This window comes from Leucopleurus acutus (assembly GCF_964270905.1).
Source record: "Leucopleurus acutus genome assembly, chromosome: 17".
Taxonomy (NCBI): Eukaryota; Metazoa; Chordata; class Mammalia; order Artiodactyla; family Delphinidae; genus Leucopleurus; species Leucopleurus acutus.
Genome location: NC_139159.1, coordinates 65,550,614 through 65,569,041, shown reverse-complemented (window position 1 = coordinate 65,569,041; position 18,428 = coordinate 65,550,614). Strand labels below are relative to the sequence as shown.

At 40.9% G+C, this 18,428-nt stretch overlaps 1 protein-coding gene across 3 annotated transcripts in view; it reads right to left on the bottom strand.

Moving 5' to 3' along the window:
* Positions 1-18,428, bottom strand: part of DEPTOR (DEP domain containing MTOR interacting protein) — a 170,225-nt gene that overhangs the window by 11,875 nt on the left and 139,922 nt on the right. For 2 of the 3 annotated variants that reach the window (XM_082858487.1, XM_082858489.1), the window contains one exon: positions 15,580-18,144. The exons of the other annotated variant lie outside the window; for it this stretch is intronic. In XM_082858487.1, the coding sequence (XP_082714613.1) occupies positions 18,016-18,144 (129 nt within the window). In that variant the 3' untranslated portion in view covers positions 15,580-18,015. Of the gene's footprint in view, positions 1-15,579; positions 18,145-18,428 lie in introns of those variants that run through there. 3 annotated transcript variants of the gene reach the window in all.

Sequence of the window (18,428 nt, the reverse complement as noted above, 5' to 3'; positions counted from 1 at the left end):
ATATAACAAAACAGAAGCAGACTCATAGAGAACAAACTAGTGGTTACCAGTGGGGAGAGGGAAGCAGGGGGGGACAAGATAGGGGTAGGGGATGACAAAAAAAAAAGAAGTTCCCTTTGTCCTCTGTCCTTGCTGTAAGTTCACTTTCTTTTCTCTAAGCTTCAAGAAAGATGCCAGACTGAAGGTCTCCTGTGCTCCAGTAGATGTCAGTCTGGCCTTATGGGAGGACCTAGGGAAAACTAAGATACACACAAGGCTGCTTCCAGGAACGAATGAAAAGGGGGGTGGAGTGCCTCTCACAGGCCGTCTAAGAAATAAGGCAGGAAAGAGGGGGCAGCAAGGCTTCGCAGCCACTTTCATCTCAGGAAAGTATATTGTAAATTTGAGATTTTTACAAACACAAACTTTTATTTAACAAACATTAATTGAGAGGTTACTGTGTGCTGGGGACCTTCTTAGGTCCTGGAGATATAGGATTTGTTGATGTAGTTCCTATCCTCTAGGGCTCCCAAGTTACTTTTTTTTTTAAATTATTATTATTATTATTATGTGTTGAATGAATGAAATGAAATGCATGCATGAGAACAAAAGTGTCTGAGTGTTTGCTTGCAGAAGAGCATCTTGGAAAAATAGCCACACACACACACCCCAGTTTTGTAACAAAGGAAACCCTAAGGATGAACCAAATGATACGTAGTGACGTTGAGAAGAAAGAGGAAAACAGGCGTAACCCCTGATGTCTGCAGGAGGAAAGTCAGCGTGAAACAGCAGCCACCAGGGAAGGGGAATGAGCCCTGGATCATCACAGCTGAGGAGTGCAATGATACGTGTGGACCCCACAGCAACATCAAGTGGAGTCCTTGCAAGGAGCTAGTTCTGGCTCTCAGTGGTTCTCTGCTACTACGAGCATGTGTGATCTTGGATCCTTGGGCCACCCGGGCGGCCACAGGAGCCAGATACCATCAGTAGTCAGTGACTGGTTCCAATTCTGACCCACCACTTGGCTGGTGTGTGGCCTCGTGCCACCAACTCCACCTCCCTAGAGAGCTCCTTGCCTATAAAATGAGGATTTTTACTAGAACCTACCTTTCGGAGTTGCGTTAGATCATCCCTAGAAAACAACAGACTAGCTGGTATATATTGAGGGTGCAATAAACATTAGCTGTTATTGTTTACTGTTATTCTTATTAATTTTTCTAGGACTGTTTCTCCATTCATAGAATGACAGAATAAACCAACAAATTTACAAAGTCTCTTACCAATGTAAAAAGAGATGATTGTGATTTCATGCTTTTGTTTCCATTTATACACTCATGTGGAAGTGTGGAGTACGGGACAAGCTAATTCTCGTCAGCAAGAAGGAAAACAAAGACCATGGACTGGTAAGGAGAGAAGTAAGTGAGTGGATTACCAGCTGGTGATAACAAACAAAAAGATGGTACAGGACCTCCTCCTCGTTCCCCTTCTTCTTTTTTTTTTCCTTTCTTTGGCTGCACCACGTGGCTTGTGGGGTCAACCAGGGATCAAACCCGTGTCCCTGGAAATGCGGAGTCCTAACCACTGGGCCACCAGGGAACTCCTCTCATTCTGTTTCAAGCAAGGAAAGCACTAGAAACAGTTTTTCATACCCAATGTAGCTCAGATTGGCTGAAAGAAAATCTGAAAAAAACAGGGGTTCTTTGTCTCACACAGACTGGCTGGTCTGACATGTGCAGACTCGTCTTCCTTAGAGTTCACAGCATTTGTTTCCTTCCCTTTCCTGCTATGAAACACCAGACCTGGGAGCCTCTCTGCTTAATCATGAATGCACCTTCATGTTCCCGAGTCACATGGTCCATGGGTTTCCCAGGCTCAAGAATAAGGGCAAGTATTCTACTTCTTCACATTTCACGGTGGCAGAAACATCCAGAACTTGTAAAATCTGGGCTCCTCTCAGAGTTTTGGCTACATTCACATACACATTTTCAAAGTTAGGGTAACAGAACCAATGCCCTTCTTCTCTCTTCCTTTCTCCTCCTCACTGGCCTATCCACCCAAGACCCATCCACTCAGGTTGGATCTCAAGACGTGTCACTAGCCACCTTCATAAAGTTTATATTATGAACTGGCCTCTGTGGACCCAGACATTTCAGACTTCAGGAAGAAATGAGTTTAATGTTTAACCCCAAGGGAACAAAGGGAATTTAGAAGATGCTATGGGGTCCCAGGAGGCAAAGAAAGAAAGTCAGAATGACAGGCAAAGGAAAAGAGTTGTCAAATTCCAGATGTGAGGACAGGAGACACTTCGCCAAGTTCCTCACAGAGCACTCCATTATTTTGCTCACCACCTTCATCAGATGTACAAGGCAAGCAGCAACCTGTGTCTCCACTCCCTGCCTGCAGAAAGCTTGTGCCAACAGAAGCACAAGGTGGTGATCTTTGCTTACATAATTCCGGCATGAATCCTAAATCTCTAGACTTGGGAAGCTGCCCACTAAAGACAGATGGACAAATGGAATGATGTCTCAATTAAGGTGTGCTCAGGAAAAGAACTTCCTTTAGAATCAAAACTACGTCTCCAATATACCCTGAGAGATAGGGTTTGCCAACGAATGTGGGGCACAACAATTGATGACTATTGCTTTCTTAACAGGATCTTAAAGTGCCAGAAGGGAATTCTCTGGCAGACCAGTGGTTAGGACTCCAGTGCTTTCACTGCCAGGCCCAGGCTTCATCCCTAGTCAGGGAACTAAGATCCCCACAAGCCACCAATATACAAACAAACAAACAAACAAAAAAACAAAACCAGGAAGGGAGCAAATGCAGAAACAAGGGAGGAGCAGTCAAGCAACAACAGTGCAGCCTTGAGGCAGGGTCCTGGTTCTTCCTCAAGGAATATACATCACAATATCATTGAGTTCTTCTGCAGGAACTAAGGCCCCCACCCAGGTGGTAACTTCAGGCTGAGCCCAAGATTCCTGGAGTACCACCCAGTTATCTCACCACCAACCAACCTGAAGAAAGCCACACACCCTGCAGACCTCACCCAAATTATGCCTATAAAAACTTTTAGCTGAAAACCATTGGGGAGTTCAGGGTTTTAGAGCAGGAGCCACCCATCCTCCTTGTATTGGCACTGTTAAAATAAATGTTGCCCTTTCCTTCACCATAACCTGGTGTCAGTAGATTGGCTTTACTGTGCGCAGGAAAGCAAACCTGAGTTTGGTTCAGTAACATATTGTCGGTGATGAAAACATGTATGTACAGACAATATATAAAGGCGATCTGATGGATTCGTGTGGGTCTTTCAAGGTATCAGATAATCAGCATGGTATAGTACTAAAAATGATAACAATAGCTATCATTAGTTGTTTTTGGAGTACTTAACTACTTGCCAGGCACTATACCAAGACCTTTAAATGTATTAACTCATTAATCTCCATAAGAGCCTTATGAGATTGTTATTTCTCAAAAATGGGAAACCCAAGGCACAGAGAGATGTACTGAAAAGAGCACTGACCGAGCATTTTGGGGGCCTGAAGGTACAAGGTAAGTTGACATGAGTTTAGGGAAAACTCTAGCTTCTCCAGAGAGCATTTTCTTTTTTTTTTTTGCGGTACGTGGGCCTCTCACTGCTGTGGCCTCTCCCGTTGCGGAGCACAGGCTCCGGACGCGCAGGCTCAGCGGCCACAGCTCACGGGCCCAGCCGCTCCGTGGCACGTGGGATCTTCCCGGACCAGGGCACGAACCCGTGTCCCCTGCATCGGCAGGCAGACTCGCAACCACCGCGCCACCAGGGAAGCCCAGAGAGCATTTTCTTTTCCATTTAGTACACAAACAAAACAAGAGAAACATCCAATTATTGGTTATTTAGTATGGATCAGGCACAAGAGTGAGCATTTTACACGCACTATCTCATTTAATTTTCATAGTCAAATGGGGTGGGTACTGGTATCCTCATTTTACAGACAAGAAAATTGATGCCTCAGAGGTGAGTAACTGGATGTGCTCCTAAGTGCTACAGCTGGAATCTGAATCCAGGCCTGTATGTATCCAGAGCCCTTAACCCTCACAACCTTTCCAGCTTCAGTACCTTTAGACTTGCTTCCTTTACCTGCAGTCCTTCTTTAAGGCTGGTTCAATCCCATCCTTTAGGCATTAACTCAAAACATCAAGTTTGTAGAAGCTTTTCCTCAAGGCTGTTGCACTGCATAACTCCAGGGAGCGCTGTCCACATGGACCATCATGTGAGAGGTGCCCCACTGGAAATGAGTAATGTGGCAGCTGTTTTCACTAACCACCGCATGAAATCCTGGTCATTCTCTATCACTCCATCTGGTTTCATTTCCCTCTTATGACTTACCCCCATCTAAAATGAATTATTTTATTTATATAATTATTTTCCATGTCTCTGTGATGTTGTGATTCATAGTAACACATATTTGGTCTTTGTCACATTTCTGGCACAGAACTCCTAAAACCTTTGGAATTTCCTAAGTGATGAGAGCAATAAAGGTGTCTTGTGTTATGTTAATGAGGTGACTTTCCACACACACCTAAAGGTGGTTGCCAGAAGAACCAACCATGTGATTACAGGATTGGAACTTTGAATCCCACCTCCCTGACTTCTGGGGAGGGGAAAGGGACTGGAGGTTGAATTGATTGCCAATGGCCACAGAGTTAATTAATCATGCCAGTGTAACGAAACCTCCATTTAAAAAATCAAAAGGTTGGCTCTTGAAGATGGCAGACCAGAAGGACATGCACTCACTCCCTCTGTCGAGAGGACCAGAATCACAACTAACTGCTGAACAATCATCAACAGGAAGACACTGGAACTCACCAGAAAAGATACCCCACATCCAAAGACAAAGGAGAAGCCACAATGAGATGGTAGGAGGAGCGCAATCACAATAAAATCAAATCCCATGACTGCAGGGTGGGTGACTCACAAACTGGAGAACACGTATACCACAGAAGTCCATCTACTGGATTGAAGGTTCTGAACCCCATGTCAGGCTTCCCAACCTGGGGGTCCGGCAATGGGAGGAGGAATTCCCAGAGAATCAGACTTTGAAGGCTAGCGGGACTTGATTGTAGGACTTTGACAGGACTGGGGGAAACAGAGACTCCACTCTTGGAGGGCACACACAAAGTAGTGTGTGCATCGGGACCCAGGGGAATGCGCAGTGACCCCATAGGAGACTGAACCAGACCTACCTGCTAGTGTTGGAGGGTCTCCTGCAGAGGCGGGGGGGTGGCTGTGGCTCACCGTGTGGACACGGACACTGGCAGTAGATGTTCTGGGAAGTACTCCTTGGCATGAGCCCTCCCAGAGTCCGCCATTAGTCCCACCAAAGAGCCAGGTAGGCTCCAGTGTTGGGTTGCCTCAAGCCAAACAACAACCAGGGAGGGAACCCAACCCCACCCATCAGCAGACAAGTGGATAAAAGTTTTACTGAGCTCTGCCCACCAGAGCAACACTGAGCTCTACCCACCACCAGTCCCTCTCATCAGAAAGCTTGAACATGCCACTTAGATAGCCTCATCCACCAGAGGGCAGACAGCAGAAGTAAGAACTACAACTCTGGAACATGTGGAAGGAAAACCACATTCAAAGAAAGATAGACAAAATGAAAAGGCAGAGGACTTTGTACCAGATGAAGGAACAAGATAAAACCCCAGAAAAACACCTAAATGAAGTGGAGACAGGCAACCTTCCAGAAAAAGAATTCAGAATAATGATAGTGAAGATGATCCAGGACTTCGGAAAAAGAATGGAAGCAAAGATCAAGAAGGTGCAAGAAATGTTTAACAAAGACCTAGAAGAATTAAAGAACAAACAGAGATGAACAATACAATAACTGAAATGAAAAATACACTAGAAGGAATCAATAGCAGAGTAACTGAGGCCGAAGAACGGATAAGTGACCTGGGAGACAGAATGGTGGAATTTACTGCTGTCAAACAGAATAAAGAAAAAAGAATGAAAGGAAATGAAGACAGCCCAAGAGACCTCTGGGACAACATTAAAGGCACCAACATTCACATTATAGGGGTCCCAGAAGGAGAAGAGAGAGAGAAAAGACCCGAGAACATATTTGAAGAGATTAGAGTTGAAAACTTCCCTAACATGGGAAAGGAAATAGCCACCCAAGTTCAGGAAGTGCAGAGTCCCAGGCAGGATAAACCCAAGGAAAAACACTCTGAGACACATAGTAATCAAATTGACAAAAATTAAAGAAAAAGAAAATTTATTGAAAGCAACAAGGGAAAAATGACAAATAACATACAAGGGAACTCCCAGAGGGTTAACAGCTGATTTCTCAGCAGAAACTCTACAAGCCAGAAGGGAGTGGGACGATATATTTAAAGTGATGAAAGGGAAAAACATACAGCCAAGATTACTCTACCCGGCAAGGATCTCATTCAGATTCGACAGAAAAATCAAAAGCTTTACAGACTAGCAAAAGCTAAGAGAATTCAGCACCACAAAACCAGCTCTACAACAAACACTAAAGGAACTTCTCTAAGTGGGAAACACAAGAGAAGAAAAGGACCTACAAAAACAAACCCATAATAATTAAGAAAATGGTAATAGAAACATACATATTGATAATTACCTTAAACGTGAATAGATTAAATGCTCCAACCAAAATACATAGGCTTGCTGAATGGATACAAAAAGAAGACCCATATATATGCTGTCTACAAGAGACCCACTTCAGACCTAGGGACACATACAGACTGAAAGTGAGGGGATGGAAAAAGATATTCCATGCAAATGGAAATCAAAAGAAAGCTGGAGTAGCTACACTCATATCAGACAAAATAGACTTTAAAATAAAGAATGTTGCAAGAGACAAGCAAGGACACTACATAATGATCAAGGGATCAATCCAAGAAAAAGATATAACAATTTAAAATATATATGCACCCAACATATGAGCACCTCAATACATAAGGCAACTGCTAACAGCTATAAAAGAGGAAATCAACAGTAACACAGTAATAGTGGGGGACTTTAACACCTCACTAACACCAATGGACAGATCATCCAGACAGATAATCAATAAGGAAACACAAGCTTTAAATGACAAAATAGACCAGATAGATTTAATTGATATTTATAGGACATTCATCCAAAAACAGCAGATTACACTTCTTCTCAAGTGCACACGGAACATTCTCCAGGATAGATCACATCTTGGGTCACAAATCAAGCCTTGGTAAATTTAAGAAAGTTGAAATCATATCAAGCATCTTTTCTGACCACAATGCTATGAGATTAGAAATCAATTACAGGTTTTATAGCAATACAAGCCTACCTTAAGAAACAAGAAAAATCTCAAATAAACACTCTAACCTTACACCTAAAGGAATTAGAGAAAGAAGAACAAACAAAACCCAAAGTTAGTAGAAGGAAAGAAATCATAAAGAGCAGAGCAGAAATAAATGAGATAGAAACAAAGAAAACAATAGCAAACATTAATAAAACTAAAAGCTGGTTCTTTGAGAAGATAAACAAAATTGATAAACCTTTAGCCAGACTCATCAAAAAAAAGAGGGGGAGGACTCAAATCAATAAAATTAGAAATGAAAAAGGAGAAGTTACAACAGACCACAGAAATACAAAGCATCCTGAGACTACTACAAGCAACTCTATGCCAATAAAATGGACAACCTGGAAGAAATGGACAAATTCTTAGAAAGGTATAAACTTCCAAGACTGAAACAGGAAGAAATAGAAAATGTGAACAGATAAATCACAAGTAATGAAACTGAAACTGTGATTAAAAATGTTCTACAAACAAAAGTCCAGGACCAGATGGCTTCACAGGTGAATTCTATCAAACATTTAGAGAAGAGCTAACACCCATCCTTCTCAAACTCTTCCAAAAAACGGCAGAGGAATGAACACTCCCAAACTCATTCTATGAGGCCACCATCACGCTGATACCAAAACTAGACAAAGATACTACAAAAAAAGAAAATTACAGACCAATATCACTGATGAATACAGATGCAAAAATCTTCCACAAAATACTAGCAAAGAGAATCCAACAGCACATTAAAGGGATCATACACCATGATCAAGTGGGATTTATCCCAGGGATGCAAGGATTCTTCAATGTACGCAAATCAATCAATGTGATAAACCATATTAACAAGTTGAAGGAGAAAAACCACATGATCATCTCAATAAATGCAGAAAAAGCTTTTGACAAAATTCAACACCGATTTATGATAAAAAAAACTCTTCAGAAAGTGGGCATAGAGGGAACCTACTTCAATATAATAAAGTCCATATACAACAAACCCACAGCAAACGTCATTCTCAATGGTGAAAAACTTAAAGTATTTCCTCTAAGATCAGGAGCAAGACAAGGATGTCCACTCACACCACTATTATTCAACATAATTTTACAAGTCCTAGCCATGGCAATCAGAGAAGAAAAAGAAATAAAAGGAATCCAAATTGGAAAAGAAGAAGTAAAACTGTCACTGTTTGCAGATGACATTATACTATACATAGAGAATGCTAAAGATGCACTAGAAAACTACTAGAGCTAATCAATGAATTTGGTAAAGTTGCAGGATACAAAATTAATGCACAGAGATCTCTTGCATTCCTATACACTAATGATGAAAAATCTGAAAGAGAAATTAAGGAAACACTCCCATTTACCATTGCAACAAAAAGAATAAAATACCTCGGAATAAACCTACCTAAGGAGACAAAAGACCTGTATGCAGAAAACTATAAGACAGTGATGAAATAAATTAAAGATGATACAAACAGAGGGAGAGATATACCATGCTCTTGGATTGGAAGAATCAACACTGTAAAAATGACTATACTACCCAAAGCAATCTACAGATTCAATGCAATCGCTATCGAACTACCAATGGCATATTTCACAGAACTAGAACAAAAAATTTCACAATTTGTATGGAAACACAAAAGACCCCGAATAGCCAAAGCAATCTTGAGAAAGAAATGGAGCTGGAGGAATCAGGCTCCCTGACTTCAGACTATACTACAAAGCTACAGTAATCAAGACAATATGATACTGCCACAGATAAACAGATCATAGATCAATGGAACAGGATAGAAAGCCCAGAGATAAACCCACGCACCTACAGTCAACTAATCTATGACAAAGGAGGCAAGGATACACAATGAAGAAAAGATAGTCTCTTCAATAAGTGGTGCTGGGAAAACTGGACAGCTACATGTAAAAGAATGAAATTAGAACACTCCCTAACACCATACACAAAAATAAACTCAAAATGGATTAGATACCTAAATGTAAGACCGGACACTGTAAAACTCTTAGAGGAAAACATAGGCAGAACACTCTATGACATAAATCACAGCAAGATCCTTTTTGACCCACCTCCTAGAGAAATGGAAATAAAAACAAAAATAAACAAATGGGACCTAATGAAACTTAAAGGCTTTTGCACAGCAAAGGAAACTACAAACAAGACGAAAAGACAATGGGAGAAAATATTTGCAAATGAATCTACTGACAAAGGATTAATCTCCAAAATATATAAAGAGCTCATGCCACTCAATATTAAAAAAACAAACAACCCTAACCAAAAATGGGCAGAAGACCTAAATAGACATTTCTCCAAAGAACATATACAGATGGCCAAGAAGCACATGAACAGCTGCTCAACATCACTAATTATTAGAGAATGGCAAATCAAAACTACAATGAGGTATCACCTCACACCAGTTAGAATGGGCATCATCAGAAAATGTATAAACAACAAATGTTGGAGAGGGTGTGGAGAAAAAGGAACCCTCTTGCACTGGTGGTGGGAATGTAAATTGATACAGCTACTATGGAGAACAGTATGGAGGTTCCTTAAAAAACTAAAAATAGAATTACCATAAGACCCAGCAATCCCACTACTGGGCATATACCCTAAGAAAACCATAATTCAAAAAGAGTCATGTACCACAATGTTCATTGCAGCTCTATTTACAATAGCCAGGACATGGAAGCAACCTAAGTGTCCATCGACAGATGAATGGATAAAGAAGTTGTGGTACACACATACAATGGAATATTACTCAGTCATAAAAAGGAACGAAATTGGGTCATTTGTAGAGACATGGATGGATCTAGAGACTGTCATACAGAGTGAAGTAAGTCAGAAAGAGAAAAACAAATATCATATATTAACACATATATGTGGAACCTAGAAAAATGGTACAGATGAACCTGTTTGCAGGGCAGAAATAGAGACACAGATGTAGAGAACAAATGTATGGACACCAAGGGGGGAAAGTGGCGGGTTTGGTGGTCGTGGTGGGATGAATTGGAAGATTCGGATTGACATATATATACTAATATGTATAAAATAGATAACTAATAAGAACCTGTGTGTTAAAAAATAAATAAAATTCAAAAATTAAAATAATAAATGAAATAAAATAAATAAAAAGATTGGGGTTGGGAAAGCTTTGGGGTTGTTGAACACATGGAGAGAGTGGCATGGGAGAGTGGCATGTTCTGAGAGGACATGGAAGCTTCATGCCCTTTCCCCTTACCATTCCCTGTTCAGCTCTTCCATCTGACCATTTCTGAGTTATATCCTTTTACAATAAAGCAGTAATCTAATAAGTAAAACATTTCTCTGCTTTCTGTGTGCCGCTCTAGCAAATTAGTCAAACACAAGGAAAGGGTCATGAGAACCTCTGATCCATTCAATCAGAAGCACAGGTGATAACTTGGGCTTGCAATTGGCAGCTGAAGTGAAGGGGAGGGGCAGTCTTGTAGGTCTGAACCCTTAAACTGTTGAATCTAATGCTGTATCCGGGTAGATAGTGTCAGAATTAGGTTGAATTATAGGACACCTTGTTGGTGTTGGAGCATCGCTTGATGGTGCTGGAGGAACCCCCCACAATGGAACTGGGTGCAGAACTTCTTTTAGTCCCCCAAGAATATATAAACTTCGTAAGGACTGGGACCTTTCTTATTTACTGCTGTTTGGGAAAGATTTAGTTACAGGCCCATAGTAGGTGCTTAATAAATTCTTTGTTGGGTGTTTTTGAAGATGTTACATGGCTTCCAGTAATCCTTGTCTCATCAAAATCATAGAGTTGTTGTAGGGTAAAAAGTTTCAAAGACATCCTGTGCGTAAAGAAGACATTGATGTACTAAGTTAGGATCACAAACGACTTCTTACATTTTTTGTGCTTTAAACTTTATGAACTTTGCAGCAAATGAGAATTCTCAATATCATTGACCTAATAAACATTTGACAAAAATTAAGAAGTTTCAGAATATAGGTGTTGGATAAGATACTGATCAACATATATCACTTTTATATTTCAGATGGGCAACTACATTGGTTCAACCACTTTGCAAACTAGTTACATGTGATCTTGTAGAGTCAGTATTCACGTTTCCTATGACTCAGAAATTCTTGTGGATACCAAAGAGAAACTCCTACACTTGTACCCAGGAGATGATATCAGAATGTTCATAGTAATCCTACTTATGACAACAACAACAATGGAAACAACCCAAATGCCCATTGTCAAGAAAACAGACAAAATTTGTGCTCTGGAAATTTATGAAGCTGTAAAAAGTGAATTAATTATAACTACATATAAAATCTAGAAGAATCTTAGTAATATAATCTTGAATGAAAACAAGCAAGTCCCAGAAGTTTATATAAAACTTGATGTTCTTTTAATAAAGTTCGTTTTTTAAAAAACCTAAACAATGATTAAGAACAAAAAGAACAGTGGGGAACTCCCTGGCAGTCCAGTGGTTAAGACTCAGCGCTTTCACTGCTGCACAGCCAAAAAAAAAAAAAAAAAAAAAGAACAAGAGAATGAATGGTAAACTCAACATTTGCCATTGTGCTTTCCTTGGGTAAGGGAAAGTGGGGGACAGGATTGGGAAGGAGACAACAGTTTAAATATAAGTTGTTGTCAGTGTTCTGGTCCTGGGGTTGGATGGTGGTTTGTGATTTTAAAACACCCGTATCAACCCAGGATTTCATATTCCCACCTCTCCATGGAGAGAAGTCTTCTAGGAGACAGGCCTAGAGGTGACTCTTGAAGGATGAGCTGAATCCAGGGTCCAGTCTACTCAGTTTTATACTTCCAGGGCCTATATATACTGTCCAGCAAAACACAGGTCCTCAGTGAGGTTTCTTGAATGAATGAAAGAGCAAGTGAATAAATGAGAGAAAAATGTAAAGTCCTTTTGGTTAATATTGCACGTAGTCTGAATAACCACTCATCTCCATACTTCTACCCTACACATACTGAATTGTGTAACTGATTTCCTAATTAGTTGAAAAAAAAACCAAAAAGCAAAAAAATAGCATTCTCTCAAAATAGTAAACAACGACATAGCATATTTCCATATAGACTATTCCATAACACACATCAGTAACTGTGTAGTGAGGAAATGATTCCAAATCAAATACACTACAGAAAAAGCTTTTTAATGCACTTTTTTTTTTTCCAGGCAAAAGAGCTTCAGAAAACATCCATCATTAAGTAGTTTTACAAATGGCACTTTTGGCTACATTAGAGAATTAGATATGAGCCCCATGTGTTTTCTCTGATAGGTTAGTAGTAGATCAGCTTTACAATGCAACCCTTTCTTAGGATAAAAAAATGGCTAATTTGTTCTAAAAGACAGAAAAAGCTGGAACCCTAAAGTCATTGTTTTAAAAATTTAACATTTATTTCATGCTATAGTGTCTATTTTCATATTATAATTTTAAGTATTTTGCTATAATTTTTAAGAAATGGAGAAAATAAATTTCAACCTAATTTTAAAATAAACATATATATTAAGTACATATATTAATGCATTTGACAATACCATATGCTAACTTTGATGATGAACTTCCTTTTGGTACACTGCAGATCTGTCCTTTTGGTATTGAACTGAGGACAAACATATTACACCTGAAATTCTGCCTTAAATGAGTAAAACCATGGTCAATGACACCAATAGACTCCAACCAATTTGCAAAACTGAAATGTTCTAGAATTATTCTGATCATGTATAACCAAAATGAAACAGGATTAATATTCAATGGGAGAGAATAGTCAACATCATTCAAGTAGATCTTAAAAGCAGATTATTTTCACGACATATTTGAAAGTAATGAGTATTCGGAAACGTGAGACTCAATTCTGGCCCGAAAGCAATGATTTTTAAATTATTAACTGCTACCACTCCAATGCATTCACCTTTTATAAGGTAGTGTGAAGCTGACAGTATCTAATCTACTCAAACATGGATATCTTCTTCATGTTACCCACCATTTCTCAACTAGAAATGTATCAATTTATACAATTATTTATCATATATTAATAAGAAAACATCAGATAACAGAACCAACCCAAAAGGCAGCTGCATTTTTCTCTCTACAGCAGAATTAACCAACATGGCTTTCAAATCCTATGCTAAAGAATTAACGAAAAATGATTTCTGTCTCTATCACAAAAACACAGACACATTACACAAACACCTGAAAACCCAAAAGTGTTTTCTCTAGGAACAAAGTAAGCCATTCCAGGGAGTCTCCATGAGTGAACTCTCACACACAATACACCAATACACACAGACACACACACACATAGGAAATAAAAGCTCTTAGAAATACTGCTTACTGTTACTTTAGAATCATTCTTCGTGTTACATTTAGGAATGGAGTTTCTAAATTTTAAAGCCGTTCAACTGTCAAAATATCACATAAAATATTTATTTTTTAATGATAGGATTTAACAACTCAAGGCCTGAGTTAATTAAAGTATGTATCCTTCACCTGCACAGGTACATGGCACAGCTGCATTTTATGAATAACCCAAAGCCAGAGGCCTGTTTTCACGGCATCACCCTCCACTGCAGGAGGCTATATAAGGACATAGGATTGGAGGGCGGGAGGCTGGTGTTGGGCCCAGGCTCTGGCCCCAACAAGCCTCATGAGTATGGGCACGCCACCTGACCACTCCACACCTCAGCAAAATGCAAAGAATAGAAACCATGCTCTCCGTGGCTCCATGCAGCACTATTATTTCAGGATTTTTCTGACTCTAGTTTTCATTAGGCGTGGGGCTTTACTCACAACTGTTGTACTTCTACGCAGTAGTTGGTCAGTAATTTACATCTGGATAGCTGAAGCCTTTCAGTAACTAGGTAAGTTTTTGGTCCTTTATTCAAAAAAATAGTGAGTACCTAGTCTCAGTGGGTTTAAAAATGGCCAGATTCTTTGCAGCTCCTCCCATCAAAAGGAAGTCTGTTTCCCAGCCTCTTGATTCTGGGCTAGCTCTGTGACTTGCTTTGGCCAACAAAATGCTGTGGAGGTGACGCTGTGTGACTTCCAAGCAAGTCCACAAAAGGTCTTGCAGTGTCCATGCTCCCCCTCTTTGATCTCATGAGGCCTAACGAGAAAGCCTGGGCTAGCTATGGGGAAAGGCCACATGAAGGGAACTGAGGCACCCCAGCCAACAGCGCGATATATGCACAAAGCCATCCACAATCAGCCAGCCCCGCAATCGACACGCTCCCTGACCACAGATGTTTGCTTGAACCCAACGCGTACCACATCAAGCTGTGGCTGGTCATCCTAGGTGAGCTTTGCCCAAAAGGCCAACCCACAGGATCACGAGCAAATAAGTAGTGTTATAAGGTGTGCTTTGGGTTGATTCGCTAGACAGCAATGGATAGCGGACATACTGCTCTGTGTTAGGAACTGTGAAGGGACTACCTGGGCAGCAAGACACAGTTCCTGTTCTGCAGATGCTTAGAGTGTAGTCAGGGAGACAGACGTGTAATGGGACAATTTCAAAGGAAATGTCATCAGTGCTCTCATCACAAGAGGGTGGTGTATAGGGGTCCATGGGAATTTTGAGAAGGGCATCAATCCCAGAACTAGATTGCTGGCAAAGATTTCTCAGAGGTACTAGCTAAGAATATCTAAGCAGAAGTAATAAGACAGATTTTTCCAGGCAAAGAAGGAGAAAGAATAATATTCTAGGGAGGAGAAACTGCACGGGCGAAGGCTGCAGGGAGCTAGACCGGGGCCCTTTTGGGACTGGAGCTTTCACTTTAACTACAGGGTGAGGATGCCAGGGGTGGGCTGGGACTATAGCTAAGGTGAAGCTCTCTTGGCCTTAAATAGAACTCTCTGGCATTTGCACTTTAAGGGTGATGGGAGTCAAAGGAGGAATCAGTTCCATCCTCCCTTCCTGCTTTTATTCCCTTCCTCCCTCCCTCCTTCCCTCCCTCACTTCCTTCCATCCTCCCTTCCTTCCTTCTTCCTCCCTCCCTCCCTCTTTCCCTCCCTCCCTCTTTCGCTCCCTCCCTTCCTTCTTCCTTCCTTCTTCCTTCCCTCCCTCCCTCCCTCCTTCCTTCCTGCCTTCTTCCTTCCTTCCTTCTTCCTTCCCTCCCTCCCTCCTTCCCTCCCTCCCTCCCTTCATCCATCCTTCCTTCTTCCTTCCCTCCCTCCCTCCCTCCTTCCCTCCCTCTTTCCCTCCCTCCCTCCCTTCATCCATCCTTCCTTCTTCCTTCTTCCTTCCTTCCTTCCCGCCCTCCTTCCCTCCTTCCTTCACCTTAGTGTTCATTTGAGCAAAGATATCAATGCCACTCTCTGAATCAAAGAAATTTCACAGGCAGGAGGCTGTGTGAAGTCAATAAAGGCAGATGCCTCTCTGGTGCTTAGACTGGCTGAAGGGAAGTGGTATTATGCCAAGGTCCAAGACAATGGGCATTGGGACATGCATAAAAAGGACGGGTAGCAGCAAGAAGATGCCACACCCAAAAGGCATTCCTCCTTCTTTTATCAGTTAATGAATACATGCAGACAGGAGGCATTTAGGACTTATCTTTTTTTTTTTTTTTTTTTTTTGCGGTACGCAGGCCTCTCACTGTTGTGGTCTCTCCCGCTGCAGAGCACAGGCTCCAGAGCGGCCATGGCTCACGGGCCCAGCCGCTCCACGGCATGTGGGACCTTCCCGGACCAGGGCACAAACCCGTGTCCCCTGCATCGGCAGGCGGACTCTCAACCACTGCGCCACCAGGGAAGCCCTAGGACTTATCTTTTAAAGATGTTATACATTTTTTTAAAGCCTAATGGTAAGGCTTCCCACTTACTAGCTGTGTGGCCTTGGGTATATGACTAACCTTTTTATGAGTCCATTTCCTAAGTTGTAAAATGGAGATGACGACAACACTGACCTCACAGGTCAGTAAGGATAGGCAATGTATAGTTTTAGCACAGCACTGGGTACAGGATAAGCCCTCAATGGAAGGTCCCTAAACGCGGAAAGGCTGGGGAATGTAGGAGAGGGAGTAACATGGGCTTTAGCATTAGATAAACTTGTGTTTGAATCCAGGCTCTGTCACTTAGTAGTTCTCGCAACTGTGTGAACTTGAGACCATTTTAAAACTTGCTCAGGCTTAGTTTTCAAGTCTGAAAAATGGGGGCATAATACCAACCCTGCTGGGTTGTGATGAGTATTAAAAGAGAGCACGTATGTAAAGTGCCAGAGCACACAGCCTGGCACATAGTTTAAACGCACATACACACGGAGACGATAATATTTCTCAAATGTAGATCAACAGTATTAATATTAGCCATCCTATATTACTTCGAAGTCCTATTCTCTGACTAAAGCTACAGACCAGAAAAGTTGGACTACCAGAAACATATATATGTGGTATCTTTAACACGGTATGTCCATTCCACCAGTACCATTACATTATGATAACCTATCACCCAAAAATGGCCAAGGTACAACATTCATATTTTGTTACTACATGATAAGAAAGTAACCTTGTCGTTCAGAATGTATTATATGAAAATAAGAGGAATTGAGCATTCCCTGATTCCCTAATTTGGCACGTTGAGGAGCTTCCTCTATACACCAAGCCCCAAAATGCATTCTCTTTGAGACCAAAAAAAGAAACACGCATATATACAAGTGAGCTGAAGAGTTACAACACAAGAAGTTGCTTTTGGTGAAAAATAACCTTGCCAAATAAGCAACATGTCATGTCCTTAGAATATGTCACACTAGAAAGCTAGTGGAAATTCAGGCCAATAAGGCAATTTAGTTTCAAGTTTTTTCATATATGGGCCAAGTTCTAGAATATTTCACTTAAAAAGGGACAACTTCAAAGTGAAATCTTGCCAGAGGCGTGATTTTGAATTACGTGTGTATATACAAACTTGTCTGTTTCGACATTCAACATATTCAGGATTATTTCTAGAAAGCTGCTCTTGCTGACTGATAGAACAAAATGATGTAGGCTCAGAAAGAGAAAACAGAGCACACAGTTTTAAGTAGTTATCTCCCTATCTACCCCACCCATACCATTATAAGGTTTTTGGTTTTTGACCAACGCCATAACTGAAAACACATGTTAAGTGAAAAGTTGATACTAAAGGCAGGAATTCAGTCAAAAATTTGATGCCTTTTAAGCACTGAATGATTTAGAACCTTCAAAATGCTAATTAACAAGTACTATTCCTTTGGATGTCGTTTTAATTTGAAATTTGGTGAAATCTAGATCCTCTAATAAACAGTTCCATGCTCATTTGTTGACGGTACAACTTAAAGTCTGTAAAAACTACTTTATTGACTCCTGTGAAGGGGATTTTAGCACATCGCTGTTTTGGCAAGAGAAGCATTTCAACAACTTTCTGCAAACTAAGATATAAAGCAATGGATGAGAACTGCAAATGGAAATTGAGTAAGGCAATGCTACTATGTAAAAAAAAATTCTGTTTCTCAAACTTTTTCTACACTGACGTAAGTCGTTCTTTTGTTGTTTTTTTTAAAAAAGATGTATTACCCGGTTCTTCCACATTCAACAGGGAAACAGTGTGTGAAACTCAAATTAAGATGTGTATGTACGGAGAAAAGATCTGTATGTCCAAAACCATCCAGGTATACAGAAGTCTTGTCATTGCAGAGCTTTGTGTTGTTCTGCCTTTGATCCTCCGCAGGCCACGGGATGGGCTGGGAGGGCTACCCTCTCAGCACTCTAACTCCTCCATGACCTCCATCACAATCGTCCGTGGGCCCGTCAGAATCAGGTTGCTCACCGTCCGGTAGTCAACGTGCAGTACGTTAAGCCCATTTACAGAGACGACGAACTGACAGACCTAAAGGAAGGACAAAGAAAAAGCATCTCTTGAATTCCCTAGCGGTCCAGTGGTTAGGACTCCCCGCTTCCATCAGCAGCAACATGGAAGGACCTAGAGATTCTCCTACTGAGTGAAGTAAGTCAGACAGAGGAAGACAAGTATCATGAGATATCGCTTACATGTGGAATCTAAGGAAAAGGGCCTACTGTATGGCACAGAGAACTCTACTCAGTACTCTGTAATGACCTATACGGGGGAAAGAATCTAAAAAAAGAGTTGATATATGTATATGTATAACTGAT